This window comes from Sarcophilus harrisii, chromosome 2 (genome assembly GCF_902635505.1).
Source record: "Sarcophilus harrisii chromosome 2, mSarHar1.11, whole genome shotgun sequence".
NCBI lineage: Eukaryota > Metazoa > Chordata > Mammalia > Dasyuromorphia > Dasyuridae > Sarcophilus > Sarcophilus harrisii.
Window position 1 is genome coordinate 522,434,673 of NC_045427.1, and position 18,113 is coordinate 522,452,785.

The following is an 18,113-nucleotide window of genomic DNA, read 5'->3' on the forward strand; positions in this document are numbered from 1 at the left end:
CAGCAGCAGAGCTGGCGGGCGAGCAGGCCCTGGGTGAGATACAGCGACAGTGGAATGGAGCGTGGCCGTGGCACACAAGTCCTTTGCCTTCCTGCGCTCAGTGGGGATACTTGGATGATGGCTCCAGCAGACAGCAGGGACGCCCTGCCTGGGGATGCTCCTGCCTTCCTGGGTACAACCGGCTGCCCCTAGGGGAGTGTGCTGAGGAAAACCTAGTCCCGTATGACCCTGAAGTAGCTTAGGGGAGGGAGGAAGGACAAGAAATATGGGAAAGGGAGATCTATGTACATCAGAACAATGAGACCAAAAAGACACGTACGGTTTTGAGAAATAAATATGCCCCAATGCCAGGCCCAGAAACCCCACTGACTGACTGAGTTTCACGGGCAACTTACATTTTTAACACTCAAAAGAGGGACGGTATACTTTACTGGTTCAATTGTCGGTTACATTTGTCATCACTACACACTGAGTAGAATACAGTGGATAAGCAGTTTTCTCCATCATGGAGAGATATCTGTGTTGCCACAAACAGATCGTTTGTATCACACATCTGTGTTTGCAGTGGGAGGATGTTAAAGGCTTTTCTCCAAAGGAGGCATGTACCTCAATGCATCAGCCTTGCTGGTGCTTTCTAGCCAGAGGCCATATATACACAAAGGAGACAACATGGCACCAAAAGAGGGGGGAAAAAAAAAAAAAGCCCAAGAGGAGAACAGAAAACAGAATCAGCTTTTAAAATAATTGTGACAAAGATTACACAGTTAAATCTCTAAAATACAAAACAGGCACATTTACATCACTGGTATATTCAACTATGCAGCTAAGTTTGTTGTCCGATTAACCCAAATGGTTTCAGTTCCCCTTTCCAAAAAGTCTTCACGACAACATTGAAAACGTGTGATGAGATAGTATGCAACAAAGCATTGCAATAGTAGGTCAGGCAGGAGCCAGATCTCAGGGCCCCCTGCATTACTTCTCCCCAGACACACATATACCTTCACACAGAACTACGTGTGATTTACAGCCATTTTCCTCCATCAGAAGGTACACTGCCCAAGTCATGTAGGTTTAAGTGATTAAAAACAAACCATTTTTATAAAGAACAGCAATTTGGGTGCAAACAGAAGACAAGGCTGCTAAGAGTAGGAATATCCAATTCAAAACAACAAATGATTTTATTCACTGACCCACTTATTAAAGCACAATAAAGTCAACTCTGCTTTTGTGTATCTCAAAATGGTCTGAAAAAGGGTGTCAAATGTCAGGCTCAGCCAGGTGTATTTTCATATTTATACATCTCTAAAGAACAATGGGAGAAAGTTATATTTCTAAGCAGACCGACATTTCCCTTTTTTTCTTCCTTCCAAATAGCTCCTAAGGTTTTAGACTTTTTCACTTCTAAGATCTGGGAAGGTCAGTAATGCAGCCTCTTTAGAAAAATAACATTTGATGTTTGTGATGAGCATTTGCTGCTTTTCCTTTTCAAGCATTCATCTTGCAAGTGTGTTATGCAATGACAAAACTTGTTAATACTGAAATAGAAATGACTTTCTCATGTTGGTTCCTGGCAGTTTCAAATGTAGGAGTGGGAGAAGTCATTAAAAAGTGACATCTTTCCAGATAACTCTTATGTCTCAATCTGACTGGTCAGACATCATCCCTCAGAAGTCTGCTTGCTTCCTTAGCAAGTTCAGTCCTTCATTACAACTTTCAGAAAAGAAAATGGGGAAAAAAGCACTAGAACAAAGGATTAAAGAAAAAAATCAATGTGATGTGAATACACATGAGCTAATTTCAGAAGTTTCTACATTCTCCAAGTACTCAAGCATCCTCTTCTTCCATCTCTGCATTATCCACCAATACAAATAATGCCCTTGGATTACAGGGGATACCTAGAGTACTGACACGGCTACCAATGAAATCTGCGTCTGTAATTCAACTTGAGAGTTAGATCTAAGGGTCTCCATTTTCTCTTTTTTCTAGAAAACAATTTTAAACAAGAGCTTGCCCTTGGGAGTGGACTTTCTTTTTCTATACAATCCAATAAGCACATTTTCAATTTGACCACAAAGGTCCTGATGCAGGGTCAATGTTCCATTCAAGTTCTGAGTTCTAGAAATCAAAGCACCCTCTTCCATACTTCGTAAGTTAATAGTCAAGCCTCAGAAGCTCAGCTCTGATAACATCTCAACCAAGCTGTCCCAAAGGAGCACAGCCTTTAGAAAATAGGCCTGAATACCAGTCCTATCCTTACGGCATCAAGAGTACATACAGCTCTAGAAGGCAAAGGTCTAGCTGGATCTCTAAACGCCAATGACAAGACCCATTCTGGGCATTAAAAATTAACTTTGAGGATTTCTTCAAACATTAACTGAGGAAGGACAATTCACTTCCAAGGTAACTGAACTTAGTTACTAATGCCTTACTATCTACCCCTAAATAATCTGAATCTGCAGGGCAGATTTTAAACCAGCAATTATTTAAGGTTAATGCTTTTAGCAGCAGTTACCTGGTCTTCTTTAATGATGCAATTTCTTTCTCTTCTGTAGGCAAAGAATGACTGTTCAGGTCACTAGTAGATCTCATGGGATAGAGTCATATATGCAAGCACAATTCTTGATTTACAGGGTCAACCTGATCTATATTACAGCTGTGAAAATGCAGCAAGAATTTCACCACTGCTCTTCAAAAATGCTGCATATGGTAATAAAAATGCCTGATGTAAATGTGCCTTAAGAAAGTGAGAACTGAAACATTAATATAAAAAGTCAAATAGAACTAAATTTATGAAACTATATGTATATGTATACATATACATTTGTATATATATATATATATATATATAAACACATATACATACATACACACACACACACATATATACATATGTATATATGTGTGTGTGTGTATATATATATATATATATATATATATATATATATATATATATATATATATATACACACTGAGTTACCACAACTAAAGCAGCAAATCAAAATGTCTGCTGGGGTTTTCTGGTAAAACTAAAAAAAAGTTAGTTTGTGCCCAAGTCAAATGCTACCATTGACACAACTAAATGAAACCCACGATAGGAAGCTGAAAAGTGCACAATGAAATTAATAGTCTTGGATCAAGTATTTGTGGAAAATTGGAAATGCTTTGTCCGGGGGACTTAACGCAGGATGCTGAGGGCAGATCAGAGCTTTTCAGAGCCAGAGCGGGCCTGGCGCTCCACGTAGAACAGGATGTAGGCCTTGGCCTTCACCACAGTCTCCTCATCAGTCAGGGTGACGGTGCTGTCGTTGAAATGGAACCAGCGGCCTTCATGAGTTGCATAAGCTGTATAATGTCCAGAACCAACACTGTAAGCAAGAGGAAGGAGGGAGATTAATAACCAAGGTGCACAAAAATGAAAGTTAGCCCAACTCCCATTTTGTAGATGAAGAAATGCAGGTCAAGTGTTAAGTACTTTGTGAGGGCCCACCTTGCGGTAGATGCTGGCAGAGCTGGGGTGGGCATGAAGCGCAGAGACCAGGAGCCTGAGGACCAGATTTGGGGGAGGGAAGGATGGGCAGGAGAAGTCAGCTGGTCTGTCCGGCCTTATTCTCCTCAGGTGACCAGCCCTTTTTTATTCCCCTTCTTTAATGACATGCTTGATGCCGTTTCCCCTTCTAATGCTTGTCTGTCATGTTACAGCCTGCACACAAACATGGTGCTCACATGGCTCACCTCTTGGGATGACTCTCAATTCTGATTCAGACCTTTTAGTTCCTCAGAACTGGCAGCTCTACCACACCACCAGCAGAATAACGTGACACAGCAAATGGGTCCTTGTCTTACGGAGAAGTGTGAGACCAATAAATCTGGCAATTATCTGAAGGCGATCCAGCCTATTCCCTTTTTTGTGTATGCATAGTTTGTGCTCGTTTTTACACACATAAACATACATATGTACAAATATTTTTGTTTCTAGCTACATCTTATTCTCCATCATTTGACTTTTTCTAGGGGGAGAATGAGGTCAAATGCTTTAGGGTAATTGTAGATCTCATGGATCGAGTTCAGTCGTATTTCACCATTTGATGTGATCAGCATCATGGTAGACTTCATCATCCATCAAGGATTCCTCCACAATCTGGTCACCTCCATGATAATGGTGAACTCAGCAAGCATATACTTCCTAACCTATTTCTTGCTGTATTTACTAAAATTTAGATTAAAAATAGAGGACCAAACAAATTTATCACTGCTGTATATTTCAAAGAATCTTACACATTAAACGTGAGAACATTTAAAGCAGCACGATGCTATAATGACTTTTTTTTTTTAAGGGTAAATAAACAGTAAGCACAGTAGGAACTCCTGGATTCACCACTTATTTCAGTTAATTATATGATGGTAAACATATGGTCTAGTATGGATGATCACTAGCAAAAGGCTACCTGGTTCCGTTCTGTAATCTTACCAAGGATGCACTTGATGTGTGTAGAGTAGGTTCTCATAAATAATTTTATACAGAGAAAGAAGATTGATAGGTTTATAGTGTTTGATCTCAGTAATTTTTTTCATAAAGTCTGATTTTTCCCACACTTTTTGGAATTACTCTCTCCTTCAAATACCTTAGGAATTATATTACACTTTCACAATCCTCATAATTGTGTTCCCTCCACCATGAACTTCTTCAGTGTGTTCTCTGTCTAGTCTATTTTTTCCAATTTTGCTTTTTTCAGGTACCATTTTAATTTGCTTTATAAGTACATCCAGCCCCAGTTGTTAGAATCTAATTGTGCTGATTCTATTGTTCTTGAGTTCCTCATTGAAATCTTGACACTTCTTTTCTACCTTCAGCCCATTTTTCTCTTTATTTGTTAAATTGCTTTATGAAATGGCACTCTGTGTCAGTATCCTTTTTTCCAACCACTTTTTAGCATCAATACAATCTGTTCAAATAGATCAGGTTGTGACTACTTTAAATGAATGCTATAGCTTTTCTCCCTCTGATTTTTATTCCTTCTATTCATTTTCATCTTTGCTCTACACAAGTTGTTTGAGTACAAACAGATTATAGGACAGCTAGGTTGTGCAATGAATAAGTGCTGGGCCCGGAGTAAGACCTGAGTTCAAATCCAGCCTCAGACACTTCCTAGTTGTAAGACTCTCTGTGCAAGTCACTTAACCCTGTTTGCCTCAGTTTCCTCATTTGTGAAAAGAGCTGGAGAAAGAAATGGCAAACCAACTTTAGGATTTTTGCCAAGAAAACCCCAATGGGGTTTCAAAAAATCAGATACAACTGAACAATGACAAACAGATTCAAGGATGACCTCCACATCAGTAAAAATTTCCCTTTTATTAAAATATAATCAATTTCATTTTTTGTTGTTGTTTGGTACGCTTTAGATCTAAGTGCTTTCATGATTACAGGTTATTGCAGAAATGTCAGTAAAAAGTTTTATTAGCTTAGAACCCTAGAAGGACTTCTGGGAGCACCTGTATACACATTAGGCTTCTAGGTCTTCAGCCTTCCTGGTTCCTTACTCTAGTACCTTTGTAGGACAGTGGAAAGAATACTGGACTGGGAATTAGAAGTTAATACTCTAAAGCAGACATACTTTTAAAAAATTTATGCATAATCTGAACTTAACCCTCTTTCTGAATGAACATTTCCATACACAAAGAAGTCTTTTTATAAGAAACCTTCAATCTATCATGTATAGCTTTCTGAAAAATATATATAATATTCAATATTACCTTTAAAGCTGCTTGTCAGCATTTTTCTGAACTTGTGTACTCTTATGTACGTTAAAAAAAAAAAAAAAAAAGCTTCAATGACCCATCTTTATTTTTTTGGCACCACTACCTTTATCTTCAAATATCCTGCTCAGATGAAAGAGCAACAATAACAACAAAACCTTTGTAATAAATAAAAACAGACAAGCAAAAACAAATCACACTTAGGTCAGGTCCAGAATTGTGTGTGTCTCTTCCTGCACTTAATGTTTGTTTATATAACATGACTAACTGAAAGAAGTAGAGAACACAAGATCTCAATGTGATATACATATATTTATTATTAATTTTTTTTTTTACTCTTTCAAAAAGGTCTTTCACAAATGCATATTGCTATAGTGTGGCAGATACTATCAATATCAAGTTCTTTGTAGATTAGAACATTGGCTACAAATAAATTTTTTTTCAAAATACTTATCATCAGACACTAATTCCTAAATGAAATATATGAAATGAACAACACAAGGTGACAAGATATCCTAGAAATGTTTCTCCTCTCCCTGGATGGTGCTTAATAAAGCCAATTCTGTTGACTTGATCTTTGCCTCTCTTGAAGACTTTGTGAGCCATCTTTCCCTTTAGCTACAACTGCTTTCTGTCTTTTGGTTTCCTTTCAAGCAAGAATGCCATGATAATTACAATTTGATTCCTCTAGTAATTTATCCATTTGTTGATCACAGGACAAAGCTATCAGGCTGAAAACATCAATATTTGCAGATTATTTTTAAAGTATGTGATTCATAGTATTCTTTATTTTTGGTTACAGCAGAAAGGAAAGTTCTGCATAAAACTTAGGGTCATTTTAAAAGATCTTTATGGTTTTATATGTTATCACAGACAAAGAATTCATCATAAATAGCCACCAAGCTGGTGGGAAACTACCAAGTCCTTAGGGTGGCTGAAAGGATACAGTCAGAACTATATTTTAAAAAAAAATCTAAACCAAACCTGCAATGGAAAGGTATTTCAAAAAAAGTAGAGCTTTTCTAGAGAAGCCATCTTCTGTTACAAGTAACTTTTATAGTTTTCCACTTACAATTGAAGGGTAAAGTAAATTATAATTTGATGGAAGCAAAGGAGAAGAGAAGTCATAAAACCTTTTTCTGAATACAGATGCTATAAAATTCTGAGCCTATTTTTCACTTTCAGAACACTGCAAGTTCTAAACATTCTTTTACTTAAAGCTGGCAAAGTGGAAAATTATAACATTATCTATTTATGTAAAAATTAATGACTCAATCAGTAAACATTTTATTTAGTATCTACTATGTGCCAGGCACTGGGTCAGGCCCTCAGGATACAACGACTGAAAATAAACATCCTTGCTTAAATCTCAAGATGCTTACAGATTACTGAGGAAAGCAACATGTACAAAAGAAGATGTAGTTTAAGGAGGAAAGGTAATGAGCACTTGGGAGGAGCACTGGAAAAGGCTTTGTAGAGAAAATTCAGGTATTTCAAAGTAGAACAAAAACATCAAAATTCTAGCACAAGTTTTTCACATCTCTAAGTGCTGTGTGCACATCTAATAACAGAAAATCCCAATACTCACCCTGAGCCATGATGTACAACAACTGCAGCCAGATCATAGAGGCAGCTTTCTGGACCACTATTCTCAGGCTTTAAAACAAGAGATAGAAAACATATCCTTAGGACTCAACTGACACCAGTAATCAAATAAACCAATATGATAGCTCTATCAATCCACTCCTGACTTTATAGTGAGATCCTTGGTGTAAAAACAACAACAATAACAACAATAACGTCTTATTTTAATAAAGGTCTTTCTGAAAATAAACACCTTACCTCTAATAAGTAGCATTTCATATCTAGGCCTCTCAGAGGAAATTCTACATAGGTATCAACTTTGTTTCTTAGATATGCTGTCCAATGAAATCTTTTCAAGTGTAAGCATAGCACCTGAATGACAAAATAGAGTAGGAAAAAAGGACATATTTGTTCATAAACATTTCATTCACCTTTCATGAAAAATCCCATGTCTGTTGCTGCTATCATAAGAGGTAAGAATGTTATCTATCACTCATCAGTTTCTTTTTGACGTTTCTTAGCATTTCCTGCATACACTGTGGGGTGTATAACTTTGACTGACTGAAAATTCTAAAAGTCATTTCTGAGCATCTTCCAAAGTTATGATAAAAGCAGGACATTTAAAATTAACTTTGAACTGACAGTCTGAATGATCTTTGTGAAATTTTATGGAATGCTGGTTTTACCTTTGGTAACTTCTGAATCCAAAATTTTTTGGTGGATTTCTGTTTCTTTTTGCATTTGTGGCACATATATAGTTCTGTCTCATCAAGTTCTTCCAAGTCTGTAAAACTACGAAGACAGTCTAAAAAGAAATTGATTTCAAAAACGTTATAACATGGTGCTTTTCACAAAGACCACATCTGAATATTTTTAAGAACAGCCAGTCATGCCTTTATTTTTACATAAAGTTCCAAATTTAATTCCATTAATAACCTATATTATTAAAGGAGATATTTATACTATACCACTATTTTACTTTACTTATTGGAAGAGGAGAGTGCTTGAGAGGTCCAATTCCTTAAGCAGTGGCATCAAATTCAAACTGGGGACCATATACTGACTTAGAAACCCTTAAATAAATATGATTTATGTTGTATTTTATTTAAACATTTCCCAATTACATCTTAATCTGGTGTGGACCAGATTAAGGATTTTTATGCATGAGTTTGACACTACTACTTTAAGATCACAGTCCACTCTAGTAGCATAGATGTTTGTCCAGCTGATCCAGACAATTTTTAAAAAATCTTATTTTTATTGGTCCTTTTCAATTTTCGAATCACCTTTGTTTATTTTTATATTTGATTTTACTTTTCAATTAACAAGCAATTTTTCTTCTTCCAACCTCTATCTTACCAATTTGAAAGGAAAAACAGAAAACCCACGTTGTTCATGTTCAAAAACATGTCTTATTCTGAATCCATTATCACTCTGTCAGAAGGTGGGCAGTATAGATTACCAATAGTCCTCTGAAAAATACTGATCTTTGGATACTGCTGACAAATTATGTCCAAGATCTACAGTCCTTGCTTAGGGGAATTCCTTACAGAAATCACTAAATAAGGTAATTCATATTTTATGAAGCACTATTTAAAATCTCTCCAAAATTGTAAGCAACAGACCTTAATTTTGAAAGTCTACCTTTCTTAGTCTTCTCTATAACTACCCTACAAGAGACCCTTTACTCCAATCAGACTAGTTTACTCAGTCCTTCAAACATGTCATATTTAAACTGTTTTCCCTATTCAAATACCATTCACCTGCCTACTTTTTGCTCACCTAGCTAAATAAATTCCAGTTCATTTCCCAACTTTTTCATAAAGATTTCCAAGACAAAAAAAAAACCCAGTGATTTTCCTTTTAAATATTATTGCCACCATTCATACAGCAGTTTTATACCATTTTATTGTATCTGCTTGTATCATTTTTCTTAAGCTATTTCACTTTAGGATGTGCATGACTTTCTCCAATTAATTTTATAATCTCCATGCAGGTAAGAATTTAGGGCTATTTCTTAGACTCTTAGCTAGTACCAGATACTCAATAAATTTTTAATATTCCTAAATAGTTCTTTTCCTCATTGAGGGGAGCTTGAGAAAGTTAATTATCTCTAAGGGCCATTCCATTTTTATGGTTCCAAGATATAGGGATGTCACTTTGGTCCTCTTAGAACACAGGACAACTATCACTAATAACTTTGATGATTCCCTCAACAAAGTGTGCCAATTTCTAGTTAGGTATTAATCTTTTAATTTACTAAAGCTCTGATTTGCATTTGTCTTCTGTTATCTGAACATTTATGGCATTGTACCTATAAACAGGACAAGGTACAAAGAAGGGGAAATGGCATATATATTTATATGCCTATATTTGTTTTATTTACCATAAGTGAGAGGTCTGGCACAGAGCTTAAATAGCTGGGAAACTGAAGAAAAAAGAAAATGAGCATACCTTTCTAAAATTTCTTTACACTTGAAATCAACTGATAAGATTTTTTAAAAATCCTCATAGCACTCATTTTGTTCCTCCTATCCCAAATATTTGTCCTTCACACACAAGGTAAAAGTAGTTTTCAATAAATAAGAATATTTCCACAGGAAATTTAAAGGATAATTTCCATTTCAATGGTATTATGAATTAGCTAATATTTTTCCTGACCCCAAATAGTCCTAAGGCTTTCATGTGAAAGCTGCTGCATATTGCTGTAAATAACAAGCAAACCACAATTTCAGATTGCTTAAATCAAGGAAAGTCAAATTATTATCAACAAAATTACATGACTTTGTTTTTCTTTTGCTTTGTCTTCCTAACTGTGAGTGAGTTGGGTAGAGAGATGGAGAAAAAAGAGATATATGGTCATTGGGGAAAAAATTAATTTATAATACCTATATTAAAAACATTTAAAAAGAAAAGAAAATGCCCTACACTCTAGTATCAATGTGATTTCAGCTTTTGAAGACCAGGGGTTATGTCTTACACTTTTTGTACAAACTCAAAATGTCAGTGGTACATAAGCTGTAGATCTTAGGCTGCCTTGTGACATTTCATGATTGTCTGATATTGTTACTGATATCTTCTCAATGAAATTATAAAGTTCTTCAGAGCCGAGAGTTTTCTTTCATCTCTCATTTAACATACTGCTTTCTATACATAGTAAGTACTCAAATATCTGCTGTGCACATAGTAGGTTCTCTCACATGCTTGCTTCCTTTGGGTTCAACCCAAAGGCTTTTCTGAAGACTTCCTTTAAGAAAAGTGAGAAATATTGGCTCCTGGATTTCTGCCTTGACATCAATATTGAAACTGTATACCTTTGTTGTCTCTAAATCTGGCATCTAACTAGACGTTTTCTTTTTAAATCTAATTTTTTTTTTTTTTTTGCTATAGTTTTTACATCACCATCTTGAATAGGATAAACTGATTGAAGACCTCTCATAGGAATGTGGCCTTGAGTTATGACTTGAGACTTTGTAATAACAAGTTGAGCTATAACTAAAAAGCTCTAAGTATTGTCTGAGATGTTCATCATTTCCCCTCCTGTTTCCCCCCTCTTAATTAGCATTTAAGTATGTCTTTTAAAGGCTATGATGGCTTTGGGAATTCGGGTAACAAGTTCTCTAGGGAAATATGAATTAAGAATTTGTTATTTATTTGTTTCTGGGATAGATTTCCCTGTTTAGTTTTAAGCCTTGACTCCTCCAGATGATGGGTGTGTGCTTCTGCATTTAGAGTCTACTTAATCTTGTATTTTGCATTCCTTTACTATTCCTTTACTGACTTTGTTAGAAGTTACCCTTTTTCTTGAAATTGTAACAAATTCTTTTTTTGTTTTTTTGCTTTTTAGCTTGAGGGTGTCTCTGATTTTAATTTGGTTAAGGGTCATTATCCCACACAGTTTGGGGGCACGTTTGGGATATTTCCTGTTTGTGAGGGGTCTCTGCCCTACCAAATCCTTGGCCAGGCGCCCTCTGAAGAGTTCTCTGGTGGTCCTTGGACTCAGCTAGGGAGTTCCTGTCCTGATTGGCAAACTCCCAAAGATAGACACTCAGAGAAAGCAAAAATGGAAGTGGGCTAGCAAAGATAGAGGATTAATTCAGTCCAGGAGATAAGCCAGCTGAGAAACACTTGAAATCAGTCAGTCAAATAAGTGCACGACCCTGGCAGGGCAAGAAACTGATGGAAGGTGGGTTGGGAATAGATTCTAGGTGGTTCAAGTCTCTACAAGGACTTTCCCTTTGCCAAGAAATGCCTGGTGACTGGGAGAATTTCCCTTTGAAGTCCTCTCATTTTCCTTTGGTAAAAGTGAGTGAGTCTTCCATAAAGAGGATAAGATACTGTGAACCTTGAGAAAGGAATAATCTAGCTGGCTCTAAAAATCTAATCTAGTGTCCTGGGATGATGGCCCTTTAGGAAGAATTGGGATGAAGTACTCAAATACATAGGGATTAAATACAGTTGTTTTGTTTGGGTAGGTTCTCTGCTCCATCCTCTGAGGCCTGGTATAAATTCAAAGAATCCTTCAATACCCGTCAGGCCTGGTTCCTATAGCTCTAGGACTCTCTTCCTGTCTTCTACTCCAGGACTCTCTTCCTATCTTCTACCCCAAAGTGGGAGCAAGAACATGATCTGATTCAGAAAAGTAGTATGTGTGTTTTGTCTTCTGTGTTTCAGTCAGCCAAATTACAAAGGTAAAGATCTGGCTGTTTGGGATTTTTAAAAAGCACTTGTTTGGTACACAATTGGACTTATGAAAATAGCTTTTAGCTAGAGTGAGGAAGGAATAGTTCTGAGATGGGTTAAGTTTTTAACTGCCACATCAAAAGGAAAAAAAAATTGACATTTCTGTGGACCTAGAACTGGCCAGTTTGGATCTGTAGAAATAATTAAAATTACAAAACTGCTAAACACCTTTTTTTTGCAGATTCTAGGGTCTTTGAAGTTTTAAGTTGCTTGGCACTATCAGTCAGCTTCAGTTGAGTTAGTCTATTGTATTTTTAAGCCTTTCTCCTTTGGAAAGGCTTCTGGAATCTGTCTGTCAAGGCTAGCATACCTGGATGGCCTGGACTCCTCTGGGGAGTGCCCCAACATCTTCAACATAGCCCTCGGGCATTGAGGGTAGGCTAATCACTGAGCCATAAACCTGTAGTTGGACACCTGGGTCCACATTTCTCTGACCCTCTCCCCCAGGGTTTAGGTCATAAAGTCTACCAATTTCTTAAAGCCCTGCAGATGGACTTCAAAGGTCAGTTTTCTGCCACCCTAAATTTTGGGGCTGTGTGTGTTTAAACTGGAATTTTGATAATGAAACTGTATGAGATGATCCCTATTAACTGGTATGTGCTAAAATTGTGAACTTGTTTATTCTGGTATAAGATTTTAGAAATATATGCATGTTGTTATTGAAGTATTGCTACTAGAAATTTGTATTTTATTTTTAGTTTAAAAAATTTTGGTTCTCTGGTAACTTATCTAAAGATGTCACATGTTTATAGCTCCTAATTATTATGTTGCTTGCTAAATTGGACATTTATAAAAATTCTATGAGCTGTGCTTTAACATTTTGTCAGCCGAGTTAGACATGGGATATAAATTTTGTTAAATTTGGTTCCAAGTTATTTAGATATTACCTATATTCTTAAGGTTTGTCTTCTTTCTTGAACAAATAAGTAAAAGCAATAAAATATGGTGTATGGGGATATATGTAATTGTACAACAAATTGTGTCTGAAAAGCATGTAATATGTCTATATGGAATTAACTAAGACACTTTCATTGGAATATAGTCTTAAACTATACCTTAATTGTGACTTGAGACTTTATAAAAACAGAGCTATAGCTAAAATAGTTGCAGGTAGTTTGTGCCCTCTTGTTTTCCACCACATCTTAATTAGTTAGCATTTAAGTACCTCTTTTTAAATTCTCTCATTTCTGAGTTAGATTTCCTGATTAGAATGTAGGTCTGGACTCCCCCAAACAATGGGAGAAAAGGCCAGGCTAAGAGGGATGGGGGCTTCTGCATTCAGGATATTTAATCTTGTATTTTTAGTTTTTACTTTGCCCTCCTTTATTGACAAACAACTTGTCAGATAGGAAGATATCCTTCTTTGCAAGTTGTAATAAACCCCCCCCTTTTTGCTTTTTCTTACTCTGAGTCTCTGATTGTTTTTGTGGTTGCTACTGTCCCACACATCCCTAAAGAAGGCTCCAAAATATTCAAGTTAGATTTTAATGAAATGACACCACCAAGGATGGGTGGAAGCTTTTCCCTTGAGCTCTGCTGCTTTCAGAGACGTCAATGGAATAACATTATTGAAACAAATTGTATTGAAATATGGATTGGTATAGACTATTCATTCTGATGAAGGAACATATTTTACTGCTAAGCTTTTATAAGAAATAATAGGGAGGGATTGCAAATTGAGCGGTATTTCCATACACCTGGGCATCTGCCCTTATCAGGAAAACTGTAAAGAATGAATCAGATTCTTAAGAAACTGTTTATTAAATTGCCTTGGACCAAATATTTGTTTATTGCTTTGTTAAAGAATTAGAACTGTCCCCAGAAATAATCTAGGACTTTCCCTATATGAGATTGGATTATTTGGGAGGAAAAAGGGAAAGACTCTCTTTTGAAACAAAGGATAAGTTTTTAAGGAATTAGATACTGGCAGTGTCCTCTTCCCTTTTAGCCCTTGGGAAGCAATGACTGTTGATCCAGACAACTTTTGGAATTTGCAGTTCCAGGAGTATGGGTGCTTACAAAGTCCTGGAAGAAGAGAGTGGAAAGACCTTACCAGATGCTACGGATAACTGAGACTGCAATTTGGAGGATGAGAACATCAGGCTTAAAGGATCTGTGAGGAGAAACCTCAAGAACGGACTGTTAAGGACAATTTATAACCTCTAAAATTGACTTTGCAATTAGGAATGTTTTGGTGGGGGAAGGGGGAAAGATTAATTGTGCTCAGAAGAATTTTTAATATGGTGTTGTAATTGTTATTTATATTTCCAGAAAAGCTTATAGACTCCTTGATTGAGGGAAGTTAAATTAATATTTTTTAGAATGAAGGAATAATTAATGTTAATTCTAATAGGGTTCTTTAATGTGAAATTAGGACAGTATATTCTATATTCTTTGTGAATTTTAATTGATTGTGTTGAGTCATTTTAAGTTGTTCCCATTGTTTAGGGAAATTCTGAGGAACAGTAGTCTATATCTTTGTCCCTTTGAACATGGTCAATACCTGAACATATCTTGATATAGATTTGGTTATTGAGCATCTTAAAATAAAATGATTTGTGTAATATTCAGTTTAAAACCCATCTACTAGATAGGAAGATAAGCTGTGAACTTCTTAGGATAGATCTCTTATTGTTATCAAAGTAAGATTATAGTAATACTTATTTGGGATGTGTAATTTCTGAGAACTAAATTCACCTAAAGCTTTAATTAATGAGACTTGCTATTTGAGATAAAAATCTCTTGAGACTGTAGCTGATATTATTTGGTGTTTTGGATTCAGATATGATTGTCTAATGGATCATCAAGCCAATAATCCACCGTCTGAAAGGAATATGCCTCAAGCTACTTAGAGGAAAGTATCTTGAATTGTTACAAGTGGAGGCTAGTATCTGGGGAAGAATTGGGAGGACAATCTTGGCCTCTGTTTAAGGTGGGATCCTTCTGACTCATTTTCCTGTGGTGTTCCTTTGAATAAGAATCCACCTGATTATTCCCGAGTCTGGCTATAAGGCAGAACTGTCATTGCATACAATTAGCTAAGCATGCTTTATCCTGTCATGTATGTACTCTCAGGCTGAGACTTGAAAGATCAATGTTTTATTAATAATCATGTCCCTACTTTTTCTTCTTATAGCAAATTTCTATGAACAGGGCAAGTGTTCAGTAGAAACTATGAGCACAATTCAAGTACAAATCTTGTAGTTTCTTATCTGAAAATGTGGTCATTATATTCTAAATAAGTAGGTGGATATTTGATCTAATCATCTATCTGTTGCTAAATACATGTCTGTTTCTTTTAGCATTTCTGTTGTTGCTGACTTTTCGGTTACCTACACTCCTCACTGGGGACACAAATGATTGAGATGATAGATGGCCCCATATGGGAGTTGGAGGTACAATTTGTAGGCTCACTAGATTCCAGGCCATGGTCCAAATAATTACTAACCAGACAACAAAAGCACTGGATGTATGAGCAGGCCAGGCCACTCAGACTAGATAAGCAGTAATCCAGCATAGATTGGTATTAGACTACTTGTTGGCTGAAGAAGGTGGAGTTTGTGGGAAATTAAATTTTTGCCATGTGAGAATTGATGATAACAGGCAGTGAAGGAAATTGCCAAAGACATCAGAAAACTGGCCCATGTCCCATTCCAGGCTTGGTCCTCACATGATGTGATCTCTGGTGTGGGGATTGTCATCAAATGATGGCAGGCACCAAAAAGTGAGATTCAGTCATGTGAAGAGTTTGTGATAACCATTCTCTCTGGAAAAGAGTAGATTTATTTGGGGGAATAGATTACAGACAATGAAGGGATGGTAAAGATGAAATGGAGTTGGAAAGCATAGGAAAAGACAAATTCCTCAGTGGAACTCGCAATTTCTTCAGAAGGAAGGGAGTATTCCATGACGCTGGGCTATACCCTTAGCTGCCTTTACCCTTAATAAAGAAAAGGGACTGAATGGTATCAATAACAAGTTGAACTATAGCTAAAAAGCTGAAGGTGTTCGACTGTCTTAGGTGAACATTTCCCCTCCTGTTCCCCTCCCCCGCCTTAGCATTTAAAGTACCATAATGGCTTTGGGAATTCAGGTAACAGAATTCTCATCCAAGAATATCTGCTTGTATAGCACTTCTCTAGGGAAATTTGAATTAAGAGTTATTTATTCTTTTGTTTTGGGGAATAGATTCCCCCAGATAATGGGGAAAAAAGGTGGGAGGGGACTTCTGCATTTAGGGTCTATTTAATTTTGTGTTTTGTAGTTTGTGCTTTGCATTCCTCTACTGCCACTTTGTCTGTTAGGGGTGGCCTTTCTCTCAAGATTGTAACTTTTTTTTTTTTTTTTCGCTTTTTACCTTGAGGGTCTCTGATATTTTCATTCCTCTGTCCACATAGAGTATCATACCTTTACCTACAGATGCTCTTAAAAGCATTTTTTCCTCCTCTTTTGTAACCTCTGAACCCTTTCAAGATAATCTTGGAGTTTACTGGTTTGATTTCTTTCTTAAGTATCAGGCCTTAAAACAAAAGCAATCTGATTCTAACTGTCCACCAATAGGTCCTAGGAACTGTTTGGGTTCTGACTGATTCAGAATGAATGTAAATAGCAATCATTTCTGCTTTGGCCAAAAACCCTAAGGGTCTTCTCCTCCCAAATTTATTCATTCACTCATTTATTTATTTAGATTTATGGGGACTTGACTAAAGAGAAAATTCTTTTCCTCAATTACTACCTAATTTTAATTACTCAATGGATGTGGCCTTAGTCAAACAGTCCAGTTGAAGATCTTAATTTAGAAAGTCCATGGTCTCTCACTGCATCCAGGGCCATCTCTAGCCATCTAGATTTATATCTGGCCACTGGACCCAGCTGACTTTGAAGGGAAAGTGAGGCAAGTGATCTTGCACAGGCCTTCCTCACTTAAATCCAACTCACTTGTATGTCATAGTCCCCTTTGAGAACAAGGGACAAAACAACAACTAGATAGAAGATGCTAATTTGAAGACATAAAATCAGATTAAAGTTCCCCATAAGTCAATTGTCAATAATCTATACTAACATCGACTTCATTAGGATACAGCTAGTTAAAAAAGTTCTTTTATTTTTCTGTGGAGTTGTAACTTTGGAAAGTATATCTACATTTTACATTGCACTTTGCTTAGTACTAAAATTAGTTTGCAATCTCTGAACATACTAACTACTCTTTTATGGCCAATAGCATAAAGATCCATTTGCCACAGTTAATCCATTACATTTGAAAACTATTATAAGACTAGCTTTCAGGGCTGTACTCCTTATAAAAAAGAATGTCTGAACTCATATCTGTGTATATGCACTGAATTTTAAGATTTAGAAAGTGTTTTCCTCACAATAGCTCTAAGAGATAGGGATTGTAAAAATTTTACTATTTTCATTTTATAGATGAGAAAGCCTTAGCTAATAAAGAATTCTAATAAAATAAAAAAGTAAATAAAATTCTGATTCTAAGTTCAATTTTTTCTACTATTCGACATATTATTCATCTCCTAATAAAGCTTCATTAGTCAATTTACATTTGCTATCTCACAAATTTTCTGAGTCAAATCTCCATCAGACCAGTTGACACTCTTGGTGACAACAGTATATAGAATCTCAGATTTCCTATTTTCTTTTTTATCTGTAAGCATAAACAAGAATGATGACATAGTTCAGGTTTCTACCACTTTTACCCTTGTGTACTGAGGCTGAGATCATAAGAGCTTTCATGAATGAGTAAGTGTTGCATCATGTAAAAAGTTTGGCTTTGGGGGAGGGAGTTAATTATATATGAATATAAATAGAATTCTTCAAGTCAATTAACATTTGTTATATATTTGCTATATTCCAAGCATTGTGCTAAGTGCTGAAGGCACAACACATGGTCCAGATTTTGAAATAATTTCATATTTCGTTTTTCCCCCAAACATGAATGGAAATTACGACAATATAATGCAATTCTGATTAAGATTCCAATGTGATTATCACACTAGCATAAAATCAACCAGTGAGAT

At 36.2% G+C, this 18,113-nt stretch overlaps 1 protein-coding gene across 7 annotated transcripts in view; it reads right to left on the minus strand.

Moving 5' to 3' along the window:
* Window positions 1-2,942: 2,942 nt before the first annotated feature.
* Window positions 2,943-18,113, minus strand: part of USP3 (ubiquitin specific peptidase 3) — a 104,389-nt gene continuing 89,218 nt past the window's right edge. For 5 of the 7 annotated variants that reach the window (XM_031955422.1, XM_031955424.1, XM_023497779.2 and 2 more), the window contains 4 exons: window positions 8,025-8,143; window positions 7,597-7,710; window positions 7,343-7,410; window positions 2,944-3,365 (listed from right to left, as the gene is read on the minus strand). In XM_031955422.1, coding sequence (XP_031811282.1) covers window positions 3,200-3,365; window positions 7,343-7,410; window positions 7,597-7,710; window positions 8,025-8,143 — 467 coding nt within the window. In that variant the 3' untranslated portion in view covers window positions 2,944-3,199. Of the gene's footprint in view, window positions 3,366-4,605; window positions 6,486-7,342; window positions 7,411-7,596; window positions 7,711-8,024; window positions 8,144-18,113 lie in introns of those variants that run through there. The other 2 variants (XM_023497765.2, XM_031955423.1) reach the window with 2 other exon arrangements.